The sequence below is a fragment of the Protopterus annectens genome, chromosome 2.part0, assembly GCF_019279795.1.
Source record: "Protopterus annectens isolate FY-2018-M chromosome 2.part0, PAN1.0, whole genome shotgun sequence".
Taxonomy (NCBI): Eukaryota; Metazoa; Chordata; order Ceratodontiformes; family Protopteridae; genus Protopterus; species Protopterus annectens.
The window spans coordinates 433,140,085-433,156,352 of NC_056728.1; the positions used below are offsets into that span (position 1 = coordinate 433,140,085).

Here is a 16,268-nt window from a genome sequence, read left to right on the forward strand (position 1 = left end):
CCCCACCTAAGTACCATGTGCAGTCATACCCTCACCACAGGCTATGTGCCCACTGAATGGCACACAGCGACGGTTATCCCACTCCACAAAGGCGGGGGGGGGGCCACGGATCCCAGAAACTACCGCCCCATTAGCCTGATGAGTCTGGTCTGTGAGGCTATGGAACGTATCCTCATGGAACCTGTAAACAATGACATTGGTAATCACCAGACTCAGGACCCCACCCAGTTCTGGTTTGTAAAAGGCAGATCATGTCTCCTAAACTGGATAGACTTCTTTGAAGCGGTCACCAAAGCCATAGATGAGGGTAAGATGGTTCACACAGCCTATCTAGATCTCACCAAGGCTTTTGACACCATCCCCCACTCTGGAATTATAGATAAACTCACTAAACTAGGTATAAATCCGTATGTCACAAGATGGGTTGCCAACTGGCTCACTGACAGAACCCACACTGTGAAAGAGGAAGACTCCAAATCCAATTTCAGACCAGTGACAAGTGGAGTACCACAGGGTTCAGTCCTGGGTCCTCTCCTGTTTGGTATCTACTTCTCTGAAGTACAGGCTAACACAGAAGGTCTTTGGCTAACGAAGTTCGCAGATGACTGCAAACTAGGAGCCATAATCAAAACTCCAAAAGATGTGGACATCCTACAAAAGGGCCCCGCTGAGACAGATGCCTGATGTCAAAGCCATGGTCTCAAGCTCAGTGCCAAAAAGTGCATTGTCATCCCTTTTGGTAAAAACTCTGTACCCATGAACTACTACATAGGCAGAAGTCTACTTAATACCGAAAGTGAGATAAGAGACCTTGGGACACAGGTGGGACAGTAGTCTCTCCTTTAATAATCACATTGCCACCATAGTCAGGAAATCCTTCTACATGGCACACTTCATCACAAAAGGATGTTCATTGTGTTTCACTGTTGCACTCATTACACTTGGGTTATCCTGCTGGCAGGCTACCCGCAGTCGGCCTGAATTCCAAAGTCTTGGCCCAGCGTCGGTTGCTGTCGCCTCTTCCCTAACGTCAGTGCGCCAGGGGTATAAAAGATGCAGCCAACGCCATTTTCTTCAGTCTTTCTTGCCGCGCGGTGCTTGAAGCAAAAGCAGTTTGCAAGTGCCGGTCGGCCAACTCTTGAGATTGTCGAATTTGAATTTCAGATCCGAAGTCTTCATTAAAGCTAAGTACCCCATTGGGGAAACTTTTTTCTTGCTCCAGACCGATGTCAGAAAAAGTTAATTGTATTTCTTGTGGGAAGCAAATACCTCATAAGGATTTTCACTCTTACTGTATTCCTTGCCTAGGCCCTGACCATGACGTTGCTTGTTGTCGGTTTTGTGATAGATTTAACCAACACACTATTAAGCGTCGGTACGATTTTGCCTTTCATTACTTCGGCTAAAGATTCAATTATACAATGCCGGTGGAACAGCCGACGACCGGAGTTGATAAAAAACACAAGGCTAAAGACAAGGACAGGCATCCGAGGTCCAAAACCGACGATCAGGCTTCCACTAAGCTAGTCGTCGGTTCACCAGTTCTCAGTGAGACGCTTTCGCAGCCCCTGATGCCTGCTACTTCAGAGCCACAGGCCGCTTCTGACTCCCACGTGGAGCCGACTGGGCCTCTGGAAACTCAAGGTATTGGATCCTCAGAAGCTGTTCCCTCAGATGGGTCCAAGCCGCTGTGCAGGCATCGGCTTCTGAGGGTGTTTTCAGACCTACACAGTTATATGTAGAGCCATCTTCAGCTTCAAAGCCAAAGACTAAAGCAGCTCTAAAGACAAAGAAACAAGTACAGCATTCTCCAGGACAGACTTCCATGCCTAAAACACAGATGCTCAAAATGGCCAAAGACCTTATTACTTTGATCAGGGGTTCCCATCCCCCTCCTGATAAGAGGCCTAGGCAAGAGGCAGAATGAGTCTTCAGATCAGGTTTCCATCTCCTCTGATTCCTCCTCTGATCAGGAATACTCCATTCCTCCCTGTGAGGATTCTGATATTGAAGAATCTATTCCTTCAGCTTCTCCTCCTGAAGATTACTCCTTTGGGGAAACCCTGCATACTGTGAGGGAGCACTTTCATTGGGAGAGCCAGGATTATTCAGAATCTAAGAAAAGGCTCAGAGATTTTCCTTTACTTCCTCAGCACAGACCCCTTGCTATTCCCCCTGTTCTGGACATTGTAGATGATGCTTTTTCAGAGTCCGGCCTGTCTCCAGACTCTATACCCCCTGCACCTATTAAACCAGACAGATACTACAGGGTCCCAGATTCCCATAAATTTCTGTACTAAAACCCTGCTGCTGACCCAGAAACCATATCTCAGGGTCCTAAGGGAGTGGAGGCTTCCACTGCTAAAAACCTTGTTCCCTCTGATAGAGATTCAAGGGCACTGGATAGATGGGGGGAAAAAAGTTTACACTTCTGCTACTTTGGCTATAAGGGCTTTAAATTGTCAATTTCATATGCTTAAATATCAGCAATACTTAATGTCACTGTTAAGACAAAAAATGTTGACTAACTCAATGTCCAGAAAACAAGGAAATGCAGGTTTTATTGCATGCAGCTGAACAAGTGGGAAAACATACTTTGCAATGTGGTTTTGATTCTTTGGAGGCCTCTTGTAGGGCCACTGTAACGGGTTCTGTGATTAGGAGGCATGCTTGGTTAAAGGAACAGAATCTGCCTGATCATGTTAAAGCAAACTTATTAGATGCTCCATTACAGCATGATACTTTGTTTGGTGTTAAGACAGAAGAGGTATTGAAGAAAATGGAGGATAAAGTGAAATCTATGCAGTTAAGGATTTCTTACAGGTACAGCCACCTAGATTTTGCAGGAAATGGCCTTCAAAAAAATTGGTCCTTTCCACTATCAGGCAACAAAGAGGCAGATACAGATGCCCTAGAGGCAGATCCCAGCCCCAAGGCTCATACAGGCCTAAACAATGGGGTGCTTCTACCTCCAAAAGCGGGGAAGACAAATCTCAACCTTATAGGAAACAGTCCCAATGACTTTCCTCTACCAGTACCAAGCACTTATCTTTTGGAGGCTCCTTTAGGGGGAAAGCTAGCACTTTTTTCACAAAACTGGCACATGATCACCCAGAACAAATGGGTCTTGAATATAGTGTCACAGGGTTACAGGTTCCACTTTCACACCCTGCCAAAGACAAAAGGCATGCCAGACCTGCCACACAATCAATGGACAAAGGCACAAAAGCAAGTTTCTTCCCTCATGCACATGAGGGCCATTCAGCGAGTACCACTGCAGGAGCAGGGACAAGGATTTTACTCACGACTTTTCTTGGTACGCAGAAAGGACAAAGCATGGAGACCAATACTGGACCTGTCTATTCTAAAGACTTTTCTGGAAGTTCCAAAACTCAAAATGTTGACACTGCAGCAACTTCTGCCCATGCTGGGCAAGAAGGCTTGGCTCGTAACTTTGGACCTCAAAGAGGCATACCTGCATGTTCTAATCAGGCAATCTTGCAGAACATACCTCAGATTCATAGCTGGCTCAATGCACTACCAATTCTTTGTACTGCCCTTTGGCTTATCTACTGTGCCCAGGGTCTTCACAAAATGCCTGGCACCAGTAATTGCTTTTTGCAGACAGAGGAATTCAAATGTATCCCTACTTGGACGACTGCCTTATTCAAGCAGCGAACAAGGACATTCTACTAAAGCATCTGGTGTTTGTAAAAAGATTGCTGATTTGCCTAGGGTACACAGTAAACAAAAAGAAATTAAAACTAGTACCCTCTCAAGAGATAATATTCCTGGGTGCAAGCTTAAATACAACTGCCCAGATGGCTTATCTCACGCCAGACAAACAAGGGCAACTGACTTCTTATTTCGAAATGTTGGCAACAAAAACCCAGTTATCTGCAAGAAAAATTCTGAAGGCTTTGGGCTTCATGGCATCCTGCATTCTGTTAATTCCATATGCAAGACTGCATATGAGGAAACTACGATGGTATCTAAAAAGTGTTTGGACTCAACATTGCCACAGCCTGGAAAAGCTAATTACCCTCATTCCCTCCCTGCAACAGGAGTTTCGATGGTGGGCACAGGCCTGTCACCACAAGGGACAGCCTTTCACTTTACCCACTGCCAGGCAGACAATAACAGATGCATCATATTATGCTTGGGGGGGCCCACATGGCCCACAAGCCAAATGCATCTTTATATCAGTCTAAAAGAAATTATGGCTGTCCAGAATGCCCTGACAGCTTTCAAGGATCTGCTTCATCCAAGACAACTGCTGATAAAGATGGACAATACTACAGTCATGTGGTACATAAACAAACAGGGAGGCACGCATTCCTACTCCCTCTGCAGACAAGCCATGATTTTGTGGAACACAGCATTGACTTATCAAGTGCACCTGCAAGCACATTTCCTGCCAGGAAAGACAAATACTCTAGCAGACAAACTAAGCAGAAACCTCATGGATCCTCACGAGTGGAAACTAGATCCACAAAATCTTCAGCATAATAACAAGGAAATGGGGATGCCCAGACATAGATCTATTTGCTTCCCCTCTCAGCTGCCAACTACAGAGATTTTGTACAAGGACTTAACACAAGCTAGCATGGAAAGTGGATGCTCTATCATTCAGCTGGAAAAACCTTACAGTGTATGCCTTTCCTCCACTACCTCTCCTCCCCACGGTACTCCTAAAGGTCAGACAAGAGAAGCCGAAAATTATCCTGATTGCCCCAGACTGGCCACGCCAGCACTGGTACCCAATCCTAAAGAGCTTGTCTCAAGGCCCAGCCTGGACATTACCTCAAATTCCTCATCTACTGACCCAACAAAGCAATCAGATACTGCACAGCCAACTCAGAACCCTAAATCTGGCTGCATGGCGGATAATGTAACCATTCAGAACACACCTCTCTCCAAAGCAGTTATGGAGGTTATTCTGGTGGCCAGGAGGCCCATCACCCGAAAATCATATGCAGAAAAGTGGAAGATATTCTGTGCTTGGAACCAGGCAGAAGGAATTGACATGCTTGTACCAAATATTCCTCAGATTTTACAATACCTGACTGAGATGCTGGACCAAAGGCCTATCCTTTTCATCGATTAAGATCCATGCCTCTGCCTTTTCAGCTCATTACAATACGGACCCACCTATTTTTTCACATCCACTACTAAGGCAGTACCTCAGAGGGGCCAAAAACATAAGACCCCCAAGAAGAGCACCAATACCTGCATGGGACCTCAACTTTGTCTTGGAAAAACTCACGCTGCCTCCTTTTGAGCCAGCCAGTACAGCTGAAATAAAATTCTTATCATGGAAAACAGCTCTGCTCTTAGCAATAACCAGCAAGAAGAGTCTCAGAGTTACAGGCACTAATGGCGGTTGAACCTTTCATAATTTTCCATCCGGACAGGGTTTCTCTGAGGACAAACCCAACATTTATGCCTAAGGTAGTGTCCAGTGTGGCTCTTAATCAAACAATTCACTTGCCTATCTTTTATCCAAACCCACAGAATAAAGGGAAGAGACTTCTACATTCTTTGGACATACACAGACAGCTACGCTTCTACTTGGACAAAACTAAAGCTTTCAGAAAGTCTGAGCAGCTCTTAGTGGCATATGCTGCAGGATCTCAAGGAAAAGCAATCTCAAAGCAGACTATTTCCAAATGGATAGCCAACTGCATTCGTTTCTGCTATTCTCAACATGGCAAATCAGTGCCTAAGGGCATCAGGCCACATTCAACCAGAGCAGCAGCTACTTCAGCAACCTTCCTCAGAGGAGTACCAACCAAGGACATTTTGGAGGCTGCAGCTTGGACTTCAGTGCACACTTTTAAAAGTACTACCACTTACCTCACTCTAAATCCAGCGCAGGCTTCGCCACTGCAGTTCTGTAGGGCCTCATAGCCACTACAAACTCTATTTAGGCCCAGCCACCCAACCTCAGCTTTGGGATTCAACCCAAGTGTAATGACTGTACCAGTGAAACACGATGAACATAGTACAGTTGTGTACCTACCATAAATGTAGATGTTCGAGTGTATTCACTGTTGCAGTCCAAGTTACCCTCCCACCATCCCCCTTTCTTTGCTGGGACCTATCTGTACCTCTCTATTCTATACAACCTATGTGGTGTATTTGCTTGTAGATGAAGGTTGTTTTATTTTAGTGCATGTTGTTTTATTGGCATAATTTCTTAGCCTACCCTTCGGGGGGGGGGGGGCACCTGACATCTGGGGCAAGAAAAACTGAAGAAAATGGCGTCGGCTGCAACTTTTATACCCCTGGCGCACTGACGTCAGGGAAGAGGCGACAGCATCCGACGCCGGACCAAGACTTTTGGAATTCAGGCCGACTGCGGGTAGCCTGCCAGCAGGATAACCCAAGTGTAATGACTACAACAGTGAATACACTCGAACATCTACATTTATGGTAGGTACACAACTGTACTTTTCTCTTCCAGGACAAAAGAGGTCATTATTCCCCTCTACTTGTCACTCTTTAGACCCATTATAGCGTACATTGCCCCTTTTGGTAAGTACCTCACAAGACATCTACAACAACTGGAAAGGCCACAGAAATAGCTCACAAAGAGGATTACCGGCCTCAAACAGATGCCCTACACAGACGGTCTCAGAAAACTGCAGCTTTACTCCGTTGCATATCGCCTGCTCAGAGGCGATCTCTGCCTAACGCACAAAGCTATGTCAAACCCAGAACTTTTGGACATGCTCCACTTAAAGAAATCCCAGTCCCTCCGAGCTACACGCTCTATGGACCTAAACATTGTCACCACAGTAAACAGAACATGCTGGAGGGATAAATTCCTGTCCCAGAGACTTCCCATACTCTGGAACAAACTACCTATCTATATGAAGCAAAGCTCCTCATTAGCACTCTTCAAGAAAGATCTTGATTGGATGGGAGATAGGAAATTCACCCCAGGGATCACTTCTGTGGCTCTGCCGGACAGTGGCACAGGAAAATAATTTTCTTGGGTGGTGAAAGCCAGGGTACCTTTTGGCTAGGCTTATGTAGGCTCTAGGACAAATAGCCTAGTACCTACCTATGAACATGAGTCTGGAGCATTTCTCTCTGGGCCTCTGCTGAAAATTGGCTTCGCTGCAAGTCTGACTTTACCGGTTAACAAATGTTAATAAATAAAAGTAAAACTTGCCCTTTTAAGTTTTTTTTACTTGGTGCTTATCTCAGAGCTGCTCAAATGAATGTCAGGAGCAGCTTCAGTACAGTTATAAATGCTTAATTTCTATTGCTAATCAGCAAGAAAAAAAATCATATTCAGAGTTCACAGTATGTCAAGTACTGCATTTTACTGGCTGGAGAAGAGCTTGTAATATACTGGGCACACTTTCCTTGCAGCTTCTACCTGTAAGCTGCATACTAAAATGTCCACATGGGCTGATGCGTATAGTTCATTGCTGAGAATCTGCTTTTAAGCAGATAGATAGCCTTGACATTCTGTCTTGTTCTCATACGTTTTCCGAATATTTTTCTTGTAGACAGTGTTGACCAAATATTTTTTTTTCATACTGATTTTATAGCGAGTCTCTGATTCTTTAATGTTTTTGAATCGGGCTCTTGATTATTCTGTGGATTGCTTGATATAGTTTAGATTCTCTGATAGATTCTTCGGAGGGCTCTCTCTTATTTCTCATCATGACTTTTGTAAATCTTTTTCCCTGTGACATTTCTGAATGATATTCCAAACTGTTTGTAGTACAGCTGCTGTGTATTCAGTAAAAACCTCCTATTGGCACAATTCCTAAACTGTATGAGCAAAGTTTAGTGTAACTTTCACAAGCAAGACTACCATTCATAACAAACTATGGCTTATGCAGTAGTGAAATAGCAGCTGCATGGTTTTACCTTATTAAGCAAGTCTTATAACGTGTGTAAAATGTTCTTGAGCAGTTGTTTGATACCTCTAGACTTTTCCAAAGCGTAGTCAGTCTCTCACAGTCACAAATCAGACTCCTATTGAATGTTAACAAATTGCAACCTGTTAAAATTATGACAATATTATATACAGTGAAAGTACTATAACCACATACTGCTGCTAGAGAATTAGCAGTAGAAGCTGTGTTTTGTAGGACAGTCACTTTTCTTGGGTCTGCATTGTGTGTCATTAGAATAGAATAGCATAAAGTCGCATATGTGTTTCTAGTGTTATATGTTATTTCAAACATGCAACAGAAATAAGAAAAATACAGATGCCAGCTTGTGAAGTGTTATGTCTTGTACTGAAGTTTGTTAAACTTAATACACACATGCTGAGCACTTAAAGCAGTTATTATTTAGACCGTAGAAATATTTGTAATATCACTGTTCCCAAGGAAATAGTTTCCAGACACTCTTAAGGACGGCTTTTATAATTGTGAATATTTCATCAGTTTACTATGCTACTGTTTAACCTTACTGCATTCAGAAGGTCACGTCAACTACTATTCTGCATAAAATACTATTGTAAAATCATGCCACCCACATTTAATTGCAGGAGAGTTGCCATTTCTTTCAATCCTTGCAGCAGTGCCTTCCCCTAGCTCTGAATGTAGTATTTGTTGTTCACTGACATCAGTTTGCATTATTTTGTGTGCAATGTTTTTTTTTTTTTTTTTTTGGGCTGAAGTTGTAGATACGTTCTTTGTTTTTTTATCTTTATTATCAATCAGTACATCTTGGATTTTCATTGTAATTGTATTAGATAAAAGATGACTCAATGTACAAAAATGTTTGTAAACAACCCCCCCCCATGCACTTTGTTTGCCAGTTTTTGTTAAAAATTGTATGAAATACTTAACTGAGCTGAGAGCTCAAGTAAAAAGAAAATTGAGTCAAAAATATATTAACCCGTTTGTGTTTTATAGGCTGTTAAGGCAGGGTTGAAGATTTACAGACCTGGAGTGAAAGATGAAGAGGAAAATTCAGGGTGGTTTGGTTGGATGTGGGGCTGGTCAGGAGGAACGCAAGCAAAAACACAAGATGCCAAACCGACAGGTACACATTTTTTCTTTTTGCGTAGTGCTGTTCAACAGGTATAGGATCTCAGTTGCAAGAAATTATGTATACAATTTGGAAACCACCCACAGGTATCTTTAACAGTCACTTGACCCCCAAGGCAAATATAGTCCTACCACAACAGCAAACCAAACACATAAACACACAAAAACATACTCGGAGGCTCTAAATAAAAATCTACCTAAGCAGCAGAGACCTCCAAAGCAGACATCCAAGCAAACGCTACCCCACAGTAAAACATATGCAACACATAGCTCACAAAGTCAGTGTGCCAAACAGTCACAGCCCTTAAGGCTGAAAAACACACCTGATACACTTGTAATAGGTGATTCTATAGTCAGACACACTGACGTCCCGCTCACCAGGCTGAACAAGGAGAAGGTCACAGTAAGCTGCCTGTCAGGCGCTAGGATCCGCCACATAACGCAAACACTCAGGTCACTCCAAAGCAAGTATAAATATGACGCTGTCATAGTACATGCTGGTGTGAATGACCTGAGATGTACCTCCCTCGACTACATGAAGAGAGACATAGAGGAGCTCTCCGATCATGTAGCCCAGGCCGGTATGACCCTGACCTTGAGCAGCATCTTACCCTCACCTAGAATGATGCCACAGTATAAAGACAAAATGATCGATTTTAACAATTGGCTAAAATTTGGTGTCATTCAAAGGGGATCCAGTGCCTGTCAGCCTGGGATGACGTGCTCGACAAGCCATGTTGCTTCGCTAGGGACGGCTTGCACCTGTCACCCCTGGGCTTTCGGATACTGGCAAAGGCTCTTGCCACCCCCATAGTGCCTATTTTAGGCAAGGCTCAAAAGACAAACCCACCTCCATAGAAAACACAAAGAACAAGAAACTAAGGGTAATGCTGCTAAACGCCAGAAGTCTAAACCTCAAAATGCACGCACTCGAAGCTTTCCTCAATATGGAGAACATCGATATCTGCGCAGGACAGAAACCTGGTTCAAGGCTCCAGAGAGCACCCCAGCACTACCAGGTTATACCTCATATCATGCTTTTCGGCCCCAAAACTCGGACCGAACCACAAAAGGAGGGGGAGTATCCATATTCATCAAGGATACCCACACCTCCAGGTTAGTGGTGTTGAACGAAGCATCAGAAACCATCCATGTGCAACTAACAGTGGGCAAAACTGCCTTTCAGTTTATAGCATGCTACAGACCACCGTCTCAAAATCAGGAATCCCACTCGGCCTTTCTGAAAACATTGGAGAACATGAAGATCTCTCCAAACACCATTATATTGGGTGACTTCAACTACCCAAACATAGACTGGGAGCATTACTCAAGCCCCAATACCCTAGCCCAAAGGTTCCTGGAATTTATAAACTCAAATGCCATGGAACAACTAGTCACAATGCCCACAAGAGGGGAAAACATACTTGACCTGATCATCACCAACATGGGGACCCTATGCTCCACACCAGAAGTATACCCCTCATTGGTAAGATCAGACCATAAATTAATTTCACTGGATATCCAAAACCCGACCCCACCCCCAGCCCAGAAAACCACATTGAAAAACTTCTCAAAAGCGAACTTCACACTTCTCAAAACTGAGGTGGGATCCTTCAAGGCCCCCAGGCCAGTGGAAACTACGGCCCAAACCACAGAATCCTATTTAAACGCATTCTATGGACACCTCCAAGAATGCATGGATCATGCTTTCCCAAACAAAACCAAGACCCAATCGTCCAAAGGCAGGCGTCCAGTCTGGTGGACCCCAGCCATAAATAAGTTGTACAACAGAAGGAGGAAGCTACTACATGATAGAGCAAAATCCCTAAAAGGACGGCATCTCTGATCAGTACTAGCAAAAAATTACGATCCCTCATAAAATCCTCCAAGGACAGCTTCGAGAGAAAAATTGCACGGGGCACTAAAGACAATCACAAGGCTTTCTTTAGCTATGTTAGGAACCTGGGATGCAACTCCCAGATATGCTCAGAGTTGATTCTAAATGACAAAAATACACTGAACCCACAGACATTGCCAACATCCTGGTAGACAGGTTCAGTGCAAACTTCTCCTCCCCTTCCCCCCCAAAAGAGCAAATATCTATCCCAGCAGAGTGCAGCCTCCCTAAAATCCCAGATGCAAGGTGAAAGCCACCCTCTCCAAAGCAAAAAACACTGCTTCAGTGGGACCAGACGGTGTCCCGGGTTGCATCCTACATGAACTCCAAGAAGAACTAAACCCTCACATAAAACGGCTGTACAATCTCAGCCTCACTACAGGATATGTACCCAAAGAATGGTGTACAGCAACAGTGGTCCCACTCCACAAAGGTGGTGCCTCAATCGACCCTGGTAACTATTGCCCCATAAGCCTGACTAGCCTTATCTGCAAGGCCATGGAGAGGATCATCATGGAACTCATAAACAAAGACATTGGGGACCTACAGACACTAGATCCTACCCAATTCGGCTTTGTCAAGGGCAGATCCTGCCTCTTGAACCTGGTCGACTTTTTTGAAATGGTTACCAAGGCCATAGATGAAGGGAAGGAAGCCCAAACAGCCTATCTGGACCTTGCGAAGGCATTTGACACAATACCCCACTCGGGCATCATAGATAAGCTATCCAACTTAAATATAAACCCCTAAGTCACAAGATGGGTTGCTAACTGGCTCAAAGACAGAACCCACAGAGTCAGAGTTGCCGGAGCCATGTCAGACTCGAAACCAGTTACAAGTGGTGTCCCACAAGGCTCTGTCCTGGGACCTCTCTTGCTCGGCATATACTTCTCTGAGGTACAGGCCAACACGGGAGGACTATGGCTGACCAAGTTCACAGATGACTGCAAACTGGATGCCATAATTGACTCTCCAGCTGACAGGAACATCCTCCAAAAAGGTCTTACAGAGATGGATAACTGGTGCCAGAGCCATGGCCTAAACCTAAATGTCAAAAAGTGTATAGTCATACCCTTTGGCAAAAACAAAGTGCCCACAAATTATCACATAGGCGGTAACCCATTAAGTACGGAAGAAGTAATTGGAGACCTGGGGACCCAAGTTGATAGTAATCTCTCCTTTGACAACCACATTGCCAAAGTGGTTAGAAAGACCTTCTACATAGCCCACCTTATTACGAAAGTATTCACATCCAGATCAAGTGAGGTAATAGGTGCCCCTTTATTCATCCCTCATCAGGCCCATCATAGAATACAATGCCCCTTTTGGGATGTACCTTACCCGACACCTGCAGCAACTAGAAAGACCCCAAAAGTACCTCACAAAGAGGATCAAGGGACTCAAACAGATCCCATATGCTGCCCGGTTAAAAAAACTCCAGCTCTACTCAGTTGCATACCGCCTACTTCGAGGCGATCTATGCCTGACATACAAAGCTATGTCCAACCCAGAATTAATGAACATGCTCCACCTCAGAAAATCTAAATCCCTTAGAACCACGCGCTCGAGGGACTTGAACCTCAACACAGAAATAAATAGAACATGCTGGAGGGACATATTCATAACCCAGAGGCTCCCCTCGCTCTGGAATAAAATTCCAGTCCATGTTAGGCAGAGCACCTCACTGGCTCTCTTCAAGAGGAATCTTGAGTGGATGGGAGATCGTAGGTTTACCCCGGGGATTACTTCTGTGTCACTACTAGACAGAGGCACAGTAACTAACCTTAAAAAGGGCAAAGCAAATTCAAATTAAAGGGTGGCGAAAGCCAAACACATCGGGCTAGGCTTATAAATGCCCCAGGGCAGATAGCCTAGTATGAACCTATGAACCTATGCTACATGGCTGTTAGAGGGATTTTTGTTTATGAAGGGGAGCAAAGCCACGTGTGTCCTTTTTGATGTCAGTAGAACTAAATGGTTGCTGTGCTTTAGCTTTGTCAGTTTTTACATTCAGGCCTAGCTTCCTTCAACACTGTTTAGTGTGCAGTTTTTCACTGTAGTCTTGAAGGTACTGACTTTTTTAAAAAACCCCCCAAACCCTTTAAAGGGGTTAAAAAAAAAAAATTTTTAAAAAATTTTCCCGCCCCAAAAAAAAAACCCCCCCTTTTCCCCCTTTTAAAAAATTTAAAAAACCCCGGGGGGGGGGGGAAAAAAAAGCCCCCAAAAAAACCAAAAAATTTTAAAAAAAGGGGGGTTTTTTAAAAAAAATTTGTTTAAAAGGGGAAAATTTTACCCAAAAAAAGGGCCCCCCAAAAAAAATTTTTTTTTTAAAAAAACCAAATTTGGTAAAGGGGTTCCCAAAAAAAAAAAACCGGGGGGGTTTTTTCCCGGGTTTGTTTAAAATTTTTTTGGGGGGGGTTTTTGTTTAAAAAAAAAAAAATTTTTTTTTTTCCCGGGTTTTTTTTTTAAAAAAAAACCTTTAAAAAGAAAAAAAATTTTTAAAAAAAAACCCCCCGGGGGAAAAAAAGGGGGGGCCCCGGGGGGTTTTTTTTTTTGAAAAATTTTTTTTTTAAAAAATTAAAGGGCGGGGTTTTTTTTTTAAATTTTTTTTTTTTGGGGGTTTTTGTTTTTTAAATTTTAAAAAAAATTTTTTTTTTTTTTTTTTTTTTTTTTTTGCTTTTTTTTTTTAAAAAAAATTTTTTTTTTGGGGGGTTGGGGTTTTTTTTAAATAATTTTTAAAATTTTTTTTTTTTAAATTTTTGAAAATTTTTTTTTAAAAATTTTAATTTTTAAAAATTTTTTAAAGGGGGTTTTTTTAAAAAATTTTTTTTTGGGAAATTTAAAAAAATTTTTTTTTTTAAAAAAAAAAAAATTTTTTTAAAAAAAAAAAAAAAATTTATAAAAAATTTTTTTAAAATTTTTTTTAAAAAATTTTTTTTTTTAAAAAATTAAATTTTTAAATTAAAAAAAAAAAAAAAAAAATTTTTAATGTTAAAAATTTAAAAAAAAATTTTAAATTTTTTTAAATTAAAAAAAAAATTTTAAAAAAATTTTTTTGGGTTTTTTTTTGTTTTTGGTTCAAAAAAAAAAAATTTAATATTTTTTAAAATTTATATTTTTTAAAGAAAAAAAAAAAAAATTTTTTTTTTAAAGTTTTTTTTAAAATTTTTAAAAAAAAAATTTTTTTTTAAAAATTTTTTTTTTAAAAAAAAAATTTTAAAATATTTTTTTAAAAATTTTTTTTTTTAAAAAAAAAAAATTTTTAAAATTTAAATTTTTTTTTTAAATTTTTTAAAAATTTAAAAAAAAAGGGGCCAAAAAAATTTTTAAAAAAAAATTTAAAAAAAAAAATTTTTAAATTTAAAATTAAATTTTTTTTTAAAAATTTTTTTCCCCAAAAATTTTATTTTTTTTTAAAAATTTTTTTTTTTTCAATTTTTACTTTTTTTTTTTCAATTTTTTTTTATTTTTTTTAAAAAAACCTTAATTTTTTTTAAATTTTTAAAAAAATTTAAAAAAAATTTTTAAAAAAAAAAAATTTTTTTTTTTTTTAAAAAAATTTTTTTTAAAAAATTTGGGAAAATTAAAAAAATTTTAAAAAAATTTTTAAAATTTTTTTTTTTTTTTTTTTTTTTTTTAAAAAAAAATTTTTAAAAAAATTTTTTTTGGTTTTTTTCAAAAAAAAAAAAAAAAATTTAAAAACCCTTTTTTTTTAAAAAAAATAGGCCAAAAAAAAAATAAAAAAAAAAATTTTTTTTTTTTAAAAAAATTTGCCCCCAAAAAAAAAATTTTTAAAAAAAAAAACCAAAACAAAACACACAAAAAAACCAAAAAAAACCCTTTTAAAAAGGGACCCCAAAAAATTTTAAAAACCCCCCCTTAAAAAATAACATAGAAACTTTTTTAAAAAAAAAAATTTTAAAAAAAAAAAACCCCCAAATTTAAAAAAAAAAACCCCAATTTTTTGGTTTAAAAAGAAAAAAAAATTTGTTTTTTAAAAAAATTTTTAAAAAATTTTTTAAAAAAAAAAAATTTTTTTTTAAAATTTTTTTTTGTGGGAAAAAAAAAAAAAAAAAATTTTTTTTTTTTTTCCAAAAAAATTTAAACCATTTTTTTTTTTTTAAAAAAAAAAATTTTTTTTAAAATTTTTTTTTTTAAAAAAAAAAATTTTGTTTTTTTAAAAATTTTTGGAAAATTTTTTTTTTTTTTTTGGGGTTTTTTTTAAAGGTTTTTAAAAAGTTGTTTTAAAATTTAAAAAAAAAAAATAAAAAAAAAAAAATTTTAAAAAAGAAAAAAAAAAATTTTTTTTAAAAAAAAAAAATTTTTTTTTTTTTAAAAAAAAAAAAAAAATTTTTTTTTTAAATATTTTTTCCTTTTTTTTTTTGGGAAAAAAAAGGGGTTTTAATTTTCTTTAAAAAAAAAAAATTTTTTAAAATTTTTTAAAACCATTTTTTTAAAAAATTTTTTAAAAATTGCTTTTTTTATAAAAAAAAAAAAACCCCCCCTTTTTTAAAAAAAAATTTTTAAAAAAACCCCAAAAAAATTTTTTTTTTAAAAAAAAAAAGGGGAAAAATTAAAAAAAACCCCCTTCCCAAAAATTTTTTTTTAATAAACCAAATCAAAAAAGTTTTTTTAAAAAAAAAAACTTTTTTTTAAAAAAAAAATTTTTTTTTTAAAAAAAAAAATTTTTTAAAAATTTTAAAAAAAAATTTTTTAAAATAAAAAAAAAAAAAAAAATTTTTAATAAAAAAATTTTTTTAAAAAAAAAAAAATTTTTTTTAAAAAAATTTTAAAAAAAAAATTTTTAAATTTTTTTAAATTTAAAATTTTAATTTTTTTAAAAAAAAGGTTTTTTTGGGGGAAAAAATTTTAAACCCCCAAAAAAATTAAAAAAAAAAAAATTTAAGGGGAAAAAAAAAAAAAAACCCCCAAAAAAACCCCAAAAAATTTTTTCCCAAAAATTTAAAAACCCCCAAAAAATTTTTTTTTAAAAAAAAATTTTTAAAGGCTTTTTTTTAGGGGAAAAAAAAACCCAAAACCCAAAAAAAATTTTTAAAAATACACAAAAAATTTTGAAATTTTTTAAAATTTTTTTTTAAAATTTTTTTTTAAAAAAAATTTTTTTAAAAAAATTTTTAAAATTTTTTTTAAAAAAAAAAAACAAAAAAAATTATTTTTAAACCTCTTTAAAAAAAAAATTTTTTTTAAAAAAAAAATTTGAAAAAATATTACCCAAAAAAAAAATTTTAAAAAAAATTTTAAAAAAAATTTTTAAAAAAAAAATTTTTTTTTTTTTTTGGGGGAAGGTTTTTTTAAAATAAAAAAAATTTTTTTTTTAAAAAAAAAAT

The 16,268-nt window shown here is 37.9% G+C and overlaps 1 protein-coding gene across 2 annotated transcripts in view; it reads left to right on the forward strand.

Moving 5' to 3' along the window:
* VPS13A (vacuolar protein sorting 13 homolog A) overlaps window positions 1–16,268 on the forward strand; it is a 4,910,496-nt gene that overhangs the window by 1,134,724 nt on the left and 3,759,504 nt on the right. For both annotated transcript variants that reach the window (XM_044060868.1, XM_044060869.1), the window contains exon 15: window positions 8,889–9,018. In XM_044060868.1, the coding sequence (XP_043916803.1) occupies window positions 8,889–9,018 (130 nt within the window). The remainder of the gene's footprint in view (window positions 1–8,888; window positions 9,019–16,268) is intronic.